The sequence below is a fragment of the Triturus cristatus genome, chromosome 6 (assembly GCF_964204655.1).
Source record: "Triturus cristatus chromosome 6, aTriCri1.1, whole genome shotgun sequence".
NCBI lineage: Eukaryota > Metazoa > Chordata > Amphibia > Caudata > Salamandridae > Triturus > Triturus cristatus.
Genome location: NC_140589.1, coordinates 108,338,547 through 108,353,449, shown reverse-complemented (window position 1 = coordinate 108,353,449; position 14,903 = coordinate 108,338,547). Strand labels below are relative to the sequence as shown.

The window sequence follows — 14,903 nt, the reverse complement described above, 5'->3', positions numbered from 1 at the left end:
ATCCTTTGGATATTCTGCAGTAGGGTTTCGATGGGCCCTTCCCAAACCAGGCTAGATTTCAGAAGGTTGGCTACAGATGTTTTTATATTCACCTCTCACTTCCTTCAGGCACATTCAGAATTCTGATATTATTGCGCCTTGAGTTATTTTCAAGAACTTCCGATTTATCTTGGGATCCCCTTGAATTTAAGCGTAAACAAAAGACAAATCTTTCCTATCCTTCATTGCGCCTTCCTGTAATTCCACAACTGATGATTATAATGCCTGCGTTCTGTGAGATGGGGATTCCAATTTTTCTGCTAATCCTTCACAAACACCCTTCTGATTTGTTTGGGACATAGCAAACCCGCCTCTAACTTCCTCTGCAAGTAATTTCATTAATTGTTCCAGAGAACTTGACTGTAGAACGACTAGAGTTCATTCAATCCCTATCAGATTCAGAGACTATGTCATGTATTTTTTTTTTGTTTTTCTAGAAATTACATTAAGTTCATATAGTTTATCTTTTAGACTTTGCTTAAGTTTGTATTATTTCAAGTTTGTTGTGAAAGGGGAGATGGTGTTATATAGGTGTATAGCAATGTTAGTTTATTCTGTAATGCTGGGGGGTATGGAATGTAAGTATGGCTAGCTTGTGACATTGTTTCATGGAATGTTAAGATGTGATTAGTGTCAATCGATGATTCTACCGGCTGGAGAAAGATCGTGGATCCTTCTGAAGAATAAACTTCTATTTATTGGAAACTATTCCTGATTCCTGGGTTTTATTTCAACCACAGCATGGAACAACGGAAAACTCTGAGGGAGAACAGTCTTGTATCTTTGGGGGCATAGGAGCAAGTAATAGACCACACCACACACGGAGCTCTAGTTTGCGCATCTTTATTCTTCAGCATGTAACCGTTAACTGGGCGCACTGCGTCACAAGCTTTATTAACCAAACCCAGCCACACCCAACAGATTACGTAGTACTTGTAAGGAGTTTGCCGAGGACCACTAGATGTCTCGTACACACAAACACAGGACACGACAATAGTCATTGACCAATATTTGCGTTTTCCATTGTCGGGAAACCCTGTCTTCGACAAGCCATGGCAAAGTCATAGAACGGCTTGCTGACATCTTGCAACCTGTAACATCCCTGACATCCTCAAAACAAATAATGGCCATCCCTTTAACAGCTAAGAGTTCACAGAATTTCTTGACTGACTCAGTGTCAAACACCAAGAGTCCCCATGCCAATGATGTAGTTAAATGATTCATGGGCACCCTAAAGAAGGTAATTCTATGAACGTCCATGGAGGGAATCGATCTGAATCAAGCCATGTGCCAGGCCTCCGGGCCTATAGATCAACTCCTCACTCCACAACTGGTGAGAGTCTAGCCACCTTGCTTTTTGGGAGACCCATCAGAACAACACTACCTCAATGGAGCACGGATCGATCAGTGAATACTGACAATGTTTGAGACACTGACATGACTCAGAAAAGAAAATGTTTAATTTATGCATATCAGCGCCACCATGCCAAGAGAACAATCTTTGCAAATGGAGATCGGGTACTGGTCAATCAGAGACAAAAACAGAAAATGGGCACTCCTTTTGTTGTTGACCCTCTACAGGTCATGACGTGCAAGGGACACATGTTGACGGTACATCGCCCTGGAAAATTCATCACTCAGGACACATCAAATTTTAAACACCTACCTCGACACTTGTCGACTCCTGAAACTGCGATTGAGGCGACTCTGCTCACAGGTCTGGCTCAAAACCCTGAGCTTGTTTCAGCATTGCCCAACCAGGGTGGACCTCGATTACCTCAGATCACACAAGCCGGCAGACCAGTGCGAGCGCATCGTCGACTAGTTGAGATGTGTTTTTTAATGATGTCTGTCCCATTTCATTTAACAAAGGAGGAGATGTAGCATATTGATGTTATACGCACTAGGACCCTTGTGGTTCTGGAGTTCCCTGAAATGGAACTATGTCATATGGTGGAAGGTGTTAGGGTTTTAGTTCTTGGAAGTATGATTCAATCAGGAGCGGGCCATGCAGGTAAGAGGGGTGGGGCAGGGTTGGGGGGGGATTCGACATATGACCACGAGGAAAAATTAAATAAATATATAATTTTCCTTCGTCATCGTCCATCGGAGTCCCCCCACTCGGCCTCACCACCCCACTGCTCTTACCTGCCCGGGCCACGGCTGGATAAAACACGCAGTGTGTAAGTGAATGCTGGAAAATAACAGGAGCGGCCCGTGCAGGTAAAAGCGGTGAGGCAGGGAGGCGAGGAAGTCGAGAGACTACGAACAGGGAAAATTAAATAAAAAACACTTACGTTGCGCTCGCAGCATCGACAGCGCAAGGCAAGTGGTTTTCTTTTTATTTAATTTTCACTCGCCATCGTCTGTCGACTTCATCTCAACCGCTGTTACCAGCATGGGCCGCACCTGGAAATAAAATAATGCTTATCTGCAGCTCCTGTGTGGTGCCCCGTAATCTATATGCATCAGTGGCCCAACTAGAGCCCAATTTCAGGGGGGGGGAGGTGGGGGGGGGGGAGGGGTGCTACTAAAATATTTTGGGGGGGTTGATTCTTCCAGCAATTGGCAGAGTGGAGATGCAGGCTCTTAGATGGGGTGAAAATATAACAAAGCCTCGTTAGCAAGTAAATGGTCTTTTAAAGACCTGTGAAGTACTCGGGTGCGGCTGGGTGCCCTGGAAGCTGTCTCAGCCGGGCTGACACACGAGGGGGTGGGGGGGCGGGGGCTGAAGCCCTTTGAGCCCAACGGGCTGGGGAAGATACTACATTAATATCCTCGGGCTTAAAAGAAGAAAATCGCTTTGTTTCTCAACAGCTAACTTCGCGCTGTATTAAACAGAGAAAACAATCCAAAAAAACACTTTTTTTTCATTAATTATCCACGCCTACTTATATCAGTGTGACAGCTAACTTGAACTGGTTTTACGTCGAGCGAGATACTTCTCCTCAGGGAATACATAAAACGCTGTGAGCCATGTTGGGAACAGGCATTCATGTAAAATTATTTCTAAAAGGCAAGGATCCATTTTCTGTATACTATGCAATGTCAACACGTTGATCCTGACCTTAAGATGGCTGTTTTGTTTGGTAGCGTGCGCAGGTGACGATACGTGAGAACGTCGAAAGGTCGTCCGCGTCAGGGCACGCGCGCACCTCGACATGCGCACTTTGGTCTATCCCGTTGCAGCGCTCGTGCCTGTTGCCTTCGTGCTTCGCGCGCGACCTGGTACAGCCAGTCGTCGAGCCCTGAATGTTCGTTGTTCTGTCAGGAGTCGCCATCGATCGTTGATTCTCCTCAGAGGCCGCGGACCCGGCGCTTCGTTCCTATCCTGGGGCCCTTGCCCTGCCGTACCAGCGGCGCAATGTACCGACCGCGCCCTTTGAGTCCCGATGTCAGCCGCGGCCTGCTTCCTCCGCTGCCTCCCTTACCTCCGCTCCCGAGCCTGCCTCCGATTCCCCCCATGCCGCCTCTGCCGCCTTTGACACCGCTGCCTCCTTTGGGGCCGCTCGGGTCTGTAGGATCGTTGACATCGTCGGCCTCGCTGCCATCCTACAGGAGAGAGTTGTCGTCCGACATCCCGGGAAGGGTGAGTGTTTAAGGGGCGAGCACTGTGCGGTGCCCTGGAGGAGGTGGAGAGGGACCTGTCAGAGATCACGGGGAGTGATGGTACTGCAAGATATGATTATGAAGAGGAGTCTGAGAGATATGATGGAGGGCTCGAGAGGAGATACAGAATGACTGCATGACGAGCACTGATTTGGGATGTGCATGAAGACGTGATGAGTGAGTGTGTGTGGGGTCAGGTTTATTTTGTCATGTTTTGTATGGGGCGTCTCTAAACCAGATGCCACATGTAAAACAAAATTGGATTTCGAGAGCTCATAGGGAAAAGAAAACAGTGGGACCGGTGCAGAGTTAGGGTTGATGTTGGAGGAGGTAGGGTCATCTTGCAGCAGCTGAGGTGGTGGAAAGAGTATTGCTTGTGCTGGGCAATGTGGAAATGGAGCCTTATTAGAAAGATCAGGGTCATGAGCAGACTTACTCAGAAAACCCGTCACTTCTGTAGCACGCCACGTTATGTCTGGGCACTATACTGCTCTCGTCATTAGAAAAGTAAGGTAAAAGAATCTAATGCCTTGAGTTTGAAATTGTTCCCTAGAGTGAGGAGATGATATTTTTTATGGATTCCAGGTCCGATTCTTGCAAACGACGTGCCTGATAGGTGCGGCTTGGGATTAATGTTTCGACGGCAAGGTGCATGCTTTGAAGTCGTGGGTTTTTACCAGGCGGCCTAAACGCCAGTTGCACGGTTTACAAATGAAGGGCATTCATCGAATGCAATAGTTTCAAACTGAAATATTTCTGTCCGTGGCATCTGTTTGTAAAACTCGTAATAGTTTGCATGTTTTGATTTAGAGATTGGTTAAATCAACAATGTAAAACGTTGGCCCCTTTTAAAGCAATAGCAGTTTTACGCCTTCCACGCCACTAATCGTTTGACAGCTCCGCACACGTCCATACTAACAAGGCTTTTGTCATGCTGTGTATCAAATACTCTTGTCTTTGGCTATTTTCTTTTTCGTGTTCTTTTCCGTTCGCCAGTTTACTGACTTCTTTAGCGCCCTTTTGAACCCTTTAACGGTATGTTGGTTTACATCCAGAGTTCACTTCTGGGTATTGTGGGCGGCCTCATTTTGATTGAAGGGATGTCCACCGAACTCGTGAGTCATTGTCGCAAAGGCGTACACGGTTTTCCAGGTTCGACAAAAGTGTCTCTGGAAGCCAGTGGAGCACTACTAAAAAATGGTTCGTCTCGGACATTCTGATTAGCTGGACCCATCCTTCAGCTGGCTTGTCACTGTTTAGAGACTAAGATAAATCGGACAAAATAACATTGTTTATATATTATGTCGTTTGAGCCGACTTAACGTGCATGTCAGGCTCATTATCATTTGATGCGTTTATGCTACTGCAGTAGGCAGGACAGCATTGTATTAAATTGTGGGAATTGCCAATGGGTCTATTCCAGGAAGTTATCAGACATGTTAGGATTAAAGGCTGACAATAACGTAGAGGATTTATTTCAAGCTCGTCAAACAGTTTTATTGTTATTTGTTGCAATATAGCACCACCGAGGACTGCTCTAGTTACGGCTGCTCTTGCTATTTTGAAACGCCACTAGTGAAGATAACAACTTAAATGAATAAAATATGAGAGCAGGACAGACCTAGCTGCATGTTGAAGAGCCCTGTTATAACAAATATTTGTTAGCGCCAGAGGATTTGTTTTAAGTTCTAAACCACTAGTTGTGGCTAATCCGCAAAAATATTTTGATATTATTAAATTTAATTGAACCTTCATATCTTATCTCAAGTTTAAATGTTTCTATTGATAACCGTGAGACTTTTAATCACTTTTTGTCCAAAAGGTGAGGAACAGTTGGGACTTGATTATTCCTAATGCCAGTGTCGTCTAGGAGACTAATCTTATTAAGCGCAGTCACCATCTTGAAAATTGGTTCTCCTTGACATTGTTTCAAGAGAGTCTGTTTATTTTCCGTGTTCTATTTACAAACGTGCTGTTTGGGGGATGCTTTATCTTTTGTCATCCAGAGCTGTACAGAAATATTTGCACAGTTCACCACTGAAGTGGTAACCTTTTTTCTCACTATTGGGCATATGGCTAATAGCTAAGAGAAATTTATGCTCCTCTCTTTGGTAAAAAATGAATTTGAATTTTATTACATTTGCATAGTTAGTTAAAACCATTGCAATACGAGTTTCAGATAATACAATAAAATCATAAGATAATAATTACATATTTGCAAAATTCTTGGCTCCTTAAAAAGGTTATAACAGTTAAATTGCCATAAGATAAAAATTGCTTTGTTCTTCATACATATAGTTTTCAATGTACATTATGTGTTCTGTCCGGCTTCATTACTCTGTCTGGGCGGTGCTATTATTCAAAAGGAGAAGTTATTGAGAACCCGGTCCAAGTGTTTATCTGGAGGTTTCCCAGGTTGACCTAAATGGTTGCAGTCTCGTGTCATGGTTAAGAGTGCGCACAGTAGTCGCGGCTTCCCCTTAGCCTAGGTGGAGTTTAAGCTTTCAATGGCATTTTTTTCTTGGCTGCTTCTAGGAATCTCACTAGTCTACAGTTTAATTGAGGTGTTGCTGGGTCAAAACATGCCAAAACTGCTTGACTCTTTGAGCGAATATTCCTTTGGTTTAAAGGGACTCTTAGCAGCTGTCTCCTTTCCTGTATCAGCTCCTTACAGGAGCATAGTAAATGGGTAATGTCGCCCTGGCCATTTTTACACAGACTACAAGATGTTCGAGATGGCTCCCTCTTCAATGGTGGAAGGTTCTGAGTGCATGGGATCAAGCCACGGCAAAGTTTTAAGATTTTTAGTTTTTGTGGTTTCAAGTAGCCCAGATTGAAATATTTTTGAGGGGCCAAGACTTTGTAGTTGTTCAGTCATCCAGGCATGCGATCTTACTGAAAAAGCTGCTTTGTCTTCCACTAAAAGCCAGCTTTTTCAAGGATTTCCACTCGAATTTCTTAAAGGCTGAATGGTGGATCTGCGTGTTCCAAATTGCCAAGAGTCCAGTGCATGCTAGAGCCTCCTGAAGATAGCTTCTTGCAGGAGAATCCTCCCTCTGCTGAAGATCTTGCCATAGAAGTTTTAGAGTTTTGGGGGCCGATAGTCTAATTTTGTTCCAGCAGCTGATCTATGCGCCGTATCTGGCCTATGATTGCTTCAGTAGGCCGAATTCCAGTCTAATTTGTGCTGGGTATGTGTAGTTTGGGAGGTTAAAGGTGGTTCTGTATGCATTTACTAAGGTTGTGTCCAACAGTTTTGCATCTCTCCCTCTTAAGGCTTCACTATCATAAGTAATTGTGGGAAGAATTTTGGCCTGTGCTACTTTTAGTAGAGGACTTAATGTTGGGCCCAGTAGTTTAGATATGAAACCTTTCATGGTTAATGCTAGCACCAACCCCTTTCTTTTAATCTCCTCTAGGTGTCGGGCAAATGTTCCTTCTTTATCTGTGTAAACACCTTGGTACTTACAGACCCCCGCTTAGTCTATTTGTGTGCTGCCCAGCTGACAGCTTCTCTCTGCCTTCCTTTTATTGTTAATTGACATAGTTCTAGTTTTCTTTAAGTTGATTGACAGCTTATTTGCTTCAGCGTAGTCCTGCATGCTGTTGAGATGTTGCAAGCCTAGTACTGTGTGGCTGAGCAAGATTACGACGTCCGCATTAAGGAGATTGGACAGAGCTGTGCCCCCCTTCCTGGGTCAGTGAGAGTTGCTGGTGTTTAGTAATTTCAGAAGGTCTGCCATGAATAAATTAAACAACATGGGTGCCATCACGCAACCTTGTTTGAGGCCCTTCGTTGTTTTTACTTTCCTTGTCAAATGCGTCCCTGTGCCAAGTTTGACCTGTACCCCGGTATCAGTATGGGGGAGCATTATCATTTTTAAGAGAGCATTTGGGGTCCCCCAGCTTCGCCCTTAGTCTTGATCTGTCCACATTATCGAAGGCGGTGCTAAAATCGATAAAACTAGGTGCAGCTACATTTTCTTTGAAATTGTGGCATCTATGAGCAGAGATAATGTTAAGATGTTCGTTGTTGTGCCAGTTTCCTTACGAAAGCCTGTCTGATATAATGGAATTATATAATTTGTAGCTCTTCCAACAACGTGCCTGTGTTAAAAAACGAATTTTGTTGTAACTAGCTATTTCTCCCATTTACTAGCTATCTTGAATTGTTTAGAATGTGGTGATGCAACACTTGCACTCCTTTTTTCACATCCAAACTTTCAGTTTAGAATTTTTCAAAAGGATAGCAAACATAATGGCATCAATAAAACAACATTACATTAACAGGTCTAAGGATGTAGCCACTTTGCACACTGGTGTTTGACAAACAGTTGTGAGACATTTGGATAATAATTATTATACAAGGTTGAGGATAAATTGCTGTAGACAAACCTAGTGGCTCTAGTATGAAAGCAGAACATTCCTAAATTAATTCAATATCCGTGTTTTCCATTCATTTCGCCAGGTTCTAATATTGATCACCGTACATTTTAAAGTCAGGTTGTTCTCTGTTAAGCTATAACTGTTAACTTTAGAAGAGCTCTTTACCTCAATAAAAGCTTCAGAATCATGGACTAAAATCAAACGAAGAATGTAGCTGTAAGGAAGTATAGTTGGCTAGAGAAGGGTGTTGGCAGGATAGATGAGAGGGAACAAACAGCCTCATGGAGATAAATCACAGTGGCTATTAATGGGTTTGGGGTTGAGATTTGTTTTGCATTCATTTACTTTTCCCCCCTCTTGATCATATAGGTTAGGATTGGGACATTACACACAGTGCCTTTTCGTTGAACTAGGGGGTCTTTTCTTTGTATATAGAAGTTAAGTTTATACCATAGTTGATCATTTGGCGCCCCCCCCCCCTCCTCCTGTCATGCTTGACATGAGGTTATCAATTCTGCTAACTTATCAGATCCAAACCCACGACGCATGTGCTGGAAAATTGTTCTTCCCATTACACCACGAAGTCTTGGATACAACCACTATACTTCTTTTTAGTAATTGTATTTTTGATCTGTCTGCATATTCTTCCAAGCAAGCTTGTACTGACAACTTTATTCTTGTATTGAACATTTTGTTCATTTTGAGTTAATTAATGCTCAAACGGAGCGAGCCATTGCCAGTCGAATATAATTTTGATTAGTAAACTGATAGCTCCCACTGCATTGCCTGCATCACTTAGTATTTTATAAGGCACCCTTGTAGTTCAAGGGGGCCGGGAGTGCTGTATATGTGGCAGTGGCGGCTGGCACGGATCAGGGGTGGAAGATGTAGGGGTAAAGAAAATGACTTGTATTCTTGCTGCTCCTCTCCTCCGTAGTCACTCTGCTCCGGCTGGAACAGGAAGTACACTCGGGCTCCCCTAAGCCAATCGCAATGCAGCGGTGTGGTTGGTCTGAGTGCCATGGTTCGGTGCTTAGACGGGGACTGGGGCCCTGGGCATGTTCTCCACCTAGGCTGTAATGAATCCTGAGTGGAGAGCATGCAAAGTGCGCATGGCTGGCCAAACAGTAATGCACACTAACAGAGTGCCCACCACTCCTCCCTCTGCTCCTCTGTGAGCAGAGCAACCCCGCCCGTAAAGGTGCCGTAGCAGGAACAAATAAAATGATCGCATTGTTATCATTTTATTTTTCCTTTATTTACACTGCCAACAATCAGTGGGGCGATGCTCCTCCGCCTTAGCGGAGGAGCTTCCACTGATATGATGTGATACCTTGTTGGTGAGAATATCGTGGAGATGTTGCTCTTGAGGGTTGATTTCAAAATAACAGGTCCCCCCTTGCATTGTATTTAGTATGGAGCTTATTAAATGTTGCCTGTCTGGTTTAATCTTTTTCTCAATATCTAATTTTGGAGTTTTACCTAAAAGTTTTATAAATTGCTGAAGTATAGTGCCATTCGATTACAAAGCATTTAAGTATGGATCTGACATTGTGCGATTTAATTCCGAGGCAGGGCTTTTTGATTTTAAAGAAGGTTTAAAAGTGCCCATTGGTTAGACGTAATTTTGAAGGAGAGTTTAGGCTCATGCTCCATCAGTACTCCATACTTCCCAGTTAACAGTTTATCACTTTTTTGTTTCATATAGGCAAAATATTGTTACCTATTTTGATTTCGCTTTAAGGACTATGTTTAGAATAATTTTTGACTATTTGTCTTGGGGTGTTCTCTGGAAATAAAGTATTCTAGGATCTTTTTCTGTTAACATTCATATCCTGTCACGTTTCTTATGGTTAACCATTTATCATATTTTACATCACAAAAGGGATTAGCATGCTAAAACAGATGCTAATCTCTTTTCATGTTGTTTGTCAAGAAGTAATTTGTTCATGGCAATTCTAGGTGTTTTTTTAATATCCTATGAATTTGTTTGTTTATAGTATTGAAGAAGAATTTGAAGATTCCGTTGTACCATGCAGTACGTTTAGTTGACTAAAGTATTTAGGGGCATTTTTTATCAAACTACAAATGTCCCTACAAGCCATTCACATTAGAGAACTTTTTTTTAGCTGAGTTTCTAATTGTTGTGATAATTAGATCTGCATTGCGGGTGGAAAATCTTAAGTACATTATGATGTTTCCGATTTAGCTCCGAGTGCTGGACAGTGGCAAATTGTCGTACTTCACTACATTGGAGAAGGTGTGGGATGGGCTTGAAGTAGAACATGCAACCAAACGGCGACGGCAGTAGAGTGACCGGCGTTGGTGCAGGGACTTGAGTGACTGTTCTCCCCTAGAATTGCAAGAAGCCGCTGCGGATGAAAGATTCTCCCCAGGGGGTTGGCCTTTGAGTCCGCTCTCGTGAATAAGTAAAGGGCGGGGGTCTCGAACCCTGAAAAAAAGGTTGATAAATGGTAGATCGAAACTACTTTGGACACAGGACCTGATGATGCCTGGGGCGCAATGGACTGTTTGAAGTCAGGTCTCCTTTCCATTTAGGAGCCACATAAGTGATGAGCCTCACTGGGTCACAAGACTGAGCATACGTTAACTGCTGGAGTTGTGGGAGGGCTGCCAGCTGAACAGAGGTGTCGCTGCTAGCCGACCCCAGTGCATAGTAATGGTTAGATTTGGCCAACAGGCGCCCTCTAAATTGGGGCTGTGGGTAGTTTTAGACATTTAGTGCAGGGCGGGGGGTGTTATTAATCCGGACCGGTTACTGTATCATTTTGTTCTGTAAGTTTTATGCTCTGTTTGATTTGGCTTTGGGGTGCAGCAGGCATTGGATTTATAATTAGGAAATATAAACTGCTTTCGCACAAATAGGTTGAGGACATCACAAGGAGAAGCATCCGTAGACACCAATTACAAACATTCTCTTGTCGGGAGTGTTGCCGTTCGCAATAAGGCATAAACGCTTGGTGTTTCTGTTGAGTGATGTGAGTCGTATTTTGAGATCCCTGCTGTGCATGGCAGTGATCTCAATATTCGGACCCACCCTGATATGGCAAACCAAGTTGGTAATTCGTGTTCTGTTAACACAGGAAGTGCTTGTGATCTATGCCCATGTGGGACGTCAGCTCATAATTTGGAACCCAGGTTCGGTGTACTGGTGCAGTAAGTGTATTGGAGCCTGCTATCCATGCTCTGGTGCACGTTGCAGTGATTCGTATTCGGGACCAGGATAGGGAGGAGACGACAACTCGTCCTAATCTTGCCGCTGTTAAAAGGGGCCAAGACTTTTGCTAACGGTAACGCTCCAGAAGAGAGAATGTTTGTAATTGGTGTCTACGGATGCTTCTCCTTTTAGGTCCCCCTCGATTATCAAGGGGACCCTCAGACCCGATAGGGGATGAACTGACTTTTGGTCCTGATGAAGAGCCGCCCGCAGATTGGGCTCACATGGCACAAAACACGATGACCTCATGATACTAGTTACCATTTTCGACTAGTAGTTATCCTGGTACCGAAGGACCACAAGATAGCATCACTGTTTTTACCTAGTCCGGGTACCCATTTCTCATTAAATCAGTTGTTTGTGGGTACCAGAGCCTATTTCAGTCACCACTGACTCACTAAGCTCACTGCAAACCCCTCACCTGCATTCATCATTAGGGCATCTCCAGATCAAAAGTTCTCCGATAAAGAAGCTCCCAGGCCCATCAGGCATTGCAGCGCTGGCCAGATGAGGAGTGCCCAAGGACTAAGCATAACACCCTAACAGGTGTGCGAGGGCATTAAGTTCTGATTCTCAGATCTCCTAGCGACAAGTACACTAGCCGTCTGGTGCAACTGTCTGTGTCCACTTTGCATAGGAAATACCTCAATGTAGATGGTAACTGGACAACATTCTAGCTTGTGCACAAGAAAAGTTGCTGATTCTGCCTTATTCTGCTGCTTCCTCATTGGTAATCCTTCACTCGGACACGGTGCCCTGCATCGTCATTGGGATTTCTCTTCCTCTGCAACATATTTTGCTGGTGGCCTCTCAAAAAGCTTCTCTGCAATCATTATTTGTGAGGGCCATAATCCTTTTGTGAATTATTTAAAGCCTGACTGTAAAACATTCTGCAGTCCCTCATTCACCCCAATAGGGCTCCCGGTTTTATGGTATTTATTTTTTTGTCATTTCCGTCTGTATTTATCCATATTTATTATGGGTTTAGTGGAAAAAATAAATCTGAAACTGGTATATTTCCACATTTATTTAATCAATAAATATGCAGTCATGCTTGAATGCTTGCCAGATTTCAGTGATATGAACACCCACAGAAGATACATCAATGCACTTGTATAAAAATATGCACATTTCAGTATCCGCCTTGTGCACATCTACTGCTGTTTAAGCCTCTTTACTAAAATTCACCCTTACCTATTAATCCACACAGTTCTTGACATGGCAGTCATGGCAAAGTGTATTTAGAATCACTCAAAAAGCACCCAATTTCCGTTTTTATCCACATTTAAAAATAAATGCAGACAAGAAAATAAATAGTTTCTGTCTGTATTTATCTGTAAAAATGGAAAACAGGGAGCCTTAATTTTGGATAAGCTCTAAATTGATTGGGGCAGGTAGAACTTAGTTGTAGGCTAGCTCCACTTCTAGCAAGGAACTAAATATTGAAATTGAGAGGAATCCCACTCTTAATTCTGCTTTAATCTGTGTACCTCATCAGAAAAGACTTTGGTCTTGTTTTAAAATGACTCACTCACTATAACTTCGTATTAGACTTCATTGTTGTGCCCGCGACCAGAACGTAGATATATCCGGACAGGCTGAACTTCTTGACTCAGGGGAGCACTTTAGATCTTGATTCTAAACAGAGGGGATCTCAAAATAGAAATGTCAAAAAGAATGCACCTTCAACTGAATGTATATTTTAGTCTTGGGTCATACCTTTCGTGATTTACATTCTCAGTGGTAAGGTCATTCATTCATGCAACACATACCAGCCGATCTGATATTTTCAGGTCGTTATCTGTGGGTACAAAGAAAACACACATTTTTAGGTCGAGTCTAGCAGCAGCGCAAATGCGCTGCTCGCTCTGCAAGACTGCTGCAGTAGAGTATGGGAGAGAAGCTACGCCCTCTCTCCACCCATATTTTTCATTAACTTGGGTCATTGACTTTTGTAAATGCTGCCTTCGGATACGTTAATAGGCTTGTTAGTCCCTCCTTAGTACGACCGTATCTTCATTTGTAACCTCCCATGGCTACTGACCCCTTACTTCCGTTGTTACATGGGACCTGTTGTTTAGTCTGTAAGCACTATTTACTTTATTAAGTTTCTCTTATTGCAGGCTGGACATGCGCGGCTTCAGCTGAAACCACTTGTTTTTTGGGTCTCACCTGAGCCAGCGCATGCGCTGCTCTGCGAGACATTTAGTATTGGGGTTTTCAAAGTGCTACCAGACCTCGCTGACCTAAAGCTTGCGTTCACGCGCGCAGCCGCCATCTGCCTCCCTTCCAGCGCGATCACTGCTGCGCGCGCACCACTTGCGTGCTTACCACGGAGCGTGTGATCGCAATCACTTTCACCACAGCACGGCCGTTACTTTTACGGCCGCGTGGCCAATGCTTGTTTCGATGTAGTGACACGACCAATGGTCTCTCTTCCAATCAGGCATTTTAAAACTTCCATGTATGATTTCGGTGTGCACCTGGCTCATTTTAATCAAACACGTTCACTCATTGTTTAAATTAAGTGCACCCGTATAGTCATTCTATGACGTCTTCGTTGCAGCCCTACACTGACAGTGTTGCTGTATTCTGATATAGACTAGTGTCCTCCCCGTTATTACATGTTCTCTGGTATTAATCCTTAAATAGCGCCTTCTGCTCTCTGTTACCACGTTCTATTCACTACTACTCTTACTTCTGTTCATCACTACTAGATGGAAAAAACAAGAGTGCAAACAGAGCGTACTCTCAAAGGCCCCCACAAAAGTTAGCTGGCACGTCTCTTAAACTTTAGGAATGCCTTATTGGTTATCTATGATAGAGGAGAATCGGTCTAGCAAACCTCTTAAACCTGCCTCATCTGTGTAGGCACACTGCTAAAAAAAAGATTGAAATTCACTTCGGTGTACATTATGATTGCTTGTAGTCATCAAGTGAGCTAAGGAATGTTTTCTGCTTGTGGGGGGAAATGTAACAACTGGTCCTCGGGAATGCATGGCTAGACTGTAAGGCACTGGGATGTTTTTAAAACCGGCACCGTCTTTGGAAAAAACATGCAATGTCTAAAGGAGAGGATAGAAGGCCTGTTGAAATGGCTGCAAGCAAATGCGGCCTGCTGTGTGCGGCTGCTGTAAGCAGATCTTAGGTCTACCAAAGCCTCATTGCCTTCTTTTCTTCTATAGACTGGTGTAATTATGGAAAGAAATTAGTATATACAGACTCCAAAAACGTTTTTTACAGTTTGTACAAGTTGTAGATTACTATCTGGCATCTTAAACCCGCAATTCGAATTATTATTGTTATCAGAAGGGTGCCAGGTGGTGGTGGATTAGCAGAGGCTTAGTGTGCTATGTCAAACTCGTGCAGTTTCCATGGCACTTAACTGATTTCACAAGCTTGTGAACAGCATTTTCAAGATGTGATCTTTCTACCTTTTTGGGGCACCTGTCACCCTCACATTATACTATGGGGAGTCTTGGCTCCATATGTTATACTAATTGGTTTTATTGTTTAATTTCCTTCTGTAAGTATCGATTTACTTTCTACAATGCATATTTTTTTGCATTAATTGGACCGGAGTAAGAGGAAAAAAATGGCACATTTATGTAACAAACAATATGGGTCTCGC

General features: G+C 43.3%; 1 protein-coding gene across 3 annotated transcripts in view; it reads left to right on the top strand.

Annotated features, from left to right (window-relative positions):
* The first annotated feature begins 3,204 nt into the window (after positions 1-3,204).
* The window catches only part of LOC146816467 (uncharacterized), a 589,990-nt gene continuing 578,291 nt past the window's right edge, over positions 3,205-14,903 (top strand). Inside the window, exon 1 of one of the 3 annotated variants that reach the window (XM_085610299.1) lies at positions 3,205-3,628. Coding sequence is in view for 2 of the 3 variants with exons in the window: in XM_085610297.1 (XP_085466423.1) it covers positions 3,404-3,628 (225 nt within the window). In the remaining variant the exon portion in view is untranslated. The remainder of the gene's footprint in view (positions 3,629-14,903) is intronic. The other 2 variants (XM_085610297.1, XM_085610298.1) reach the window with 2 other exon arrangements.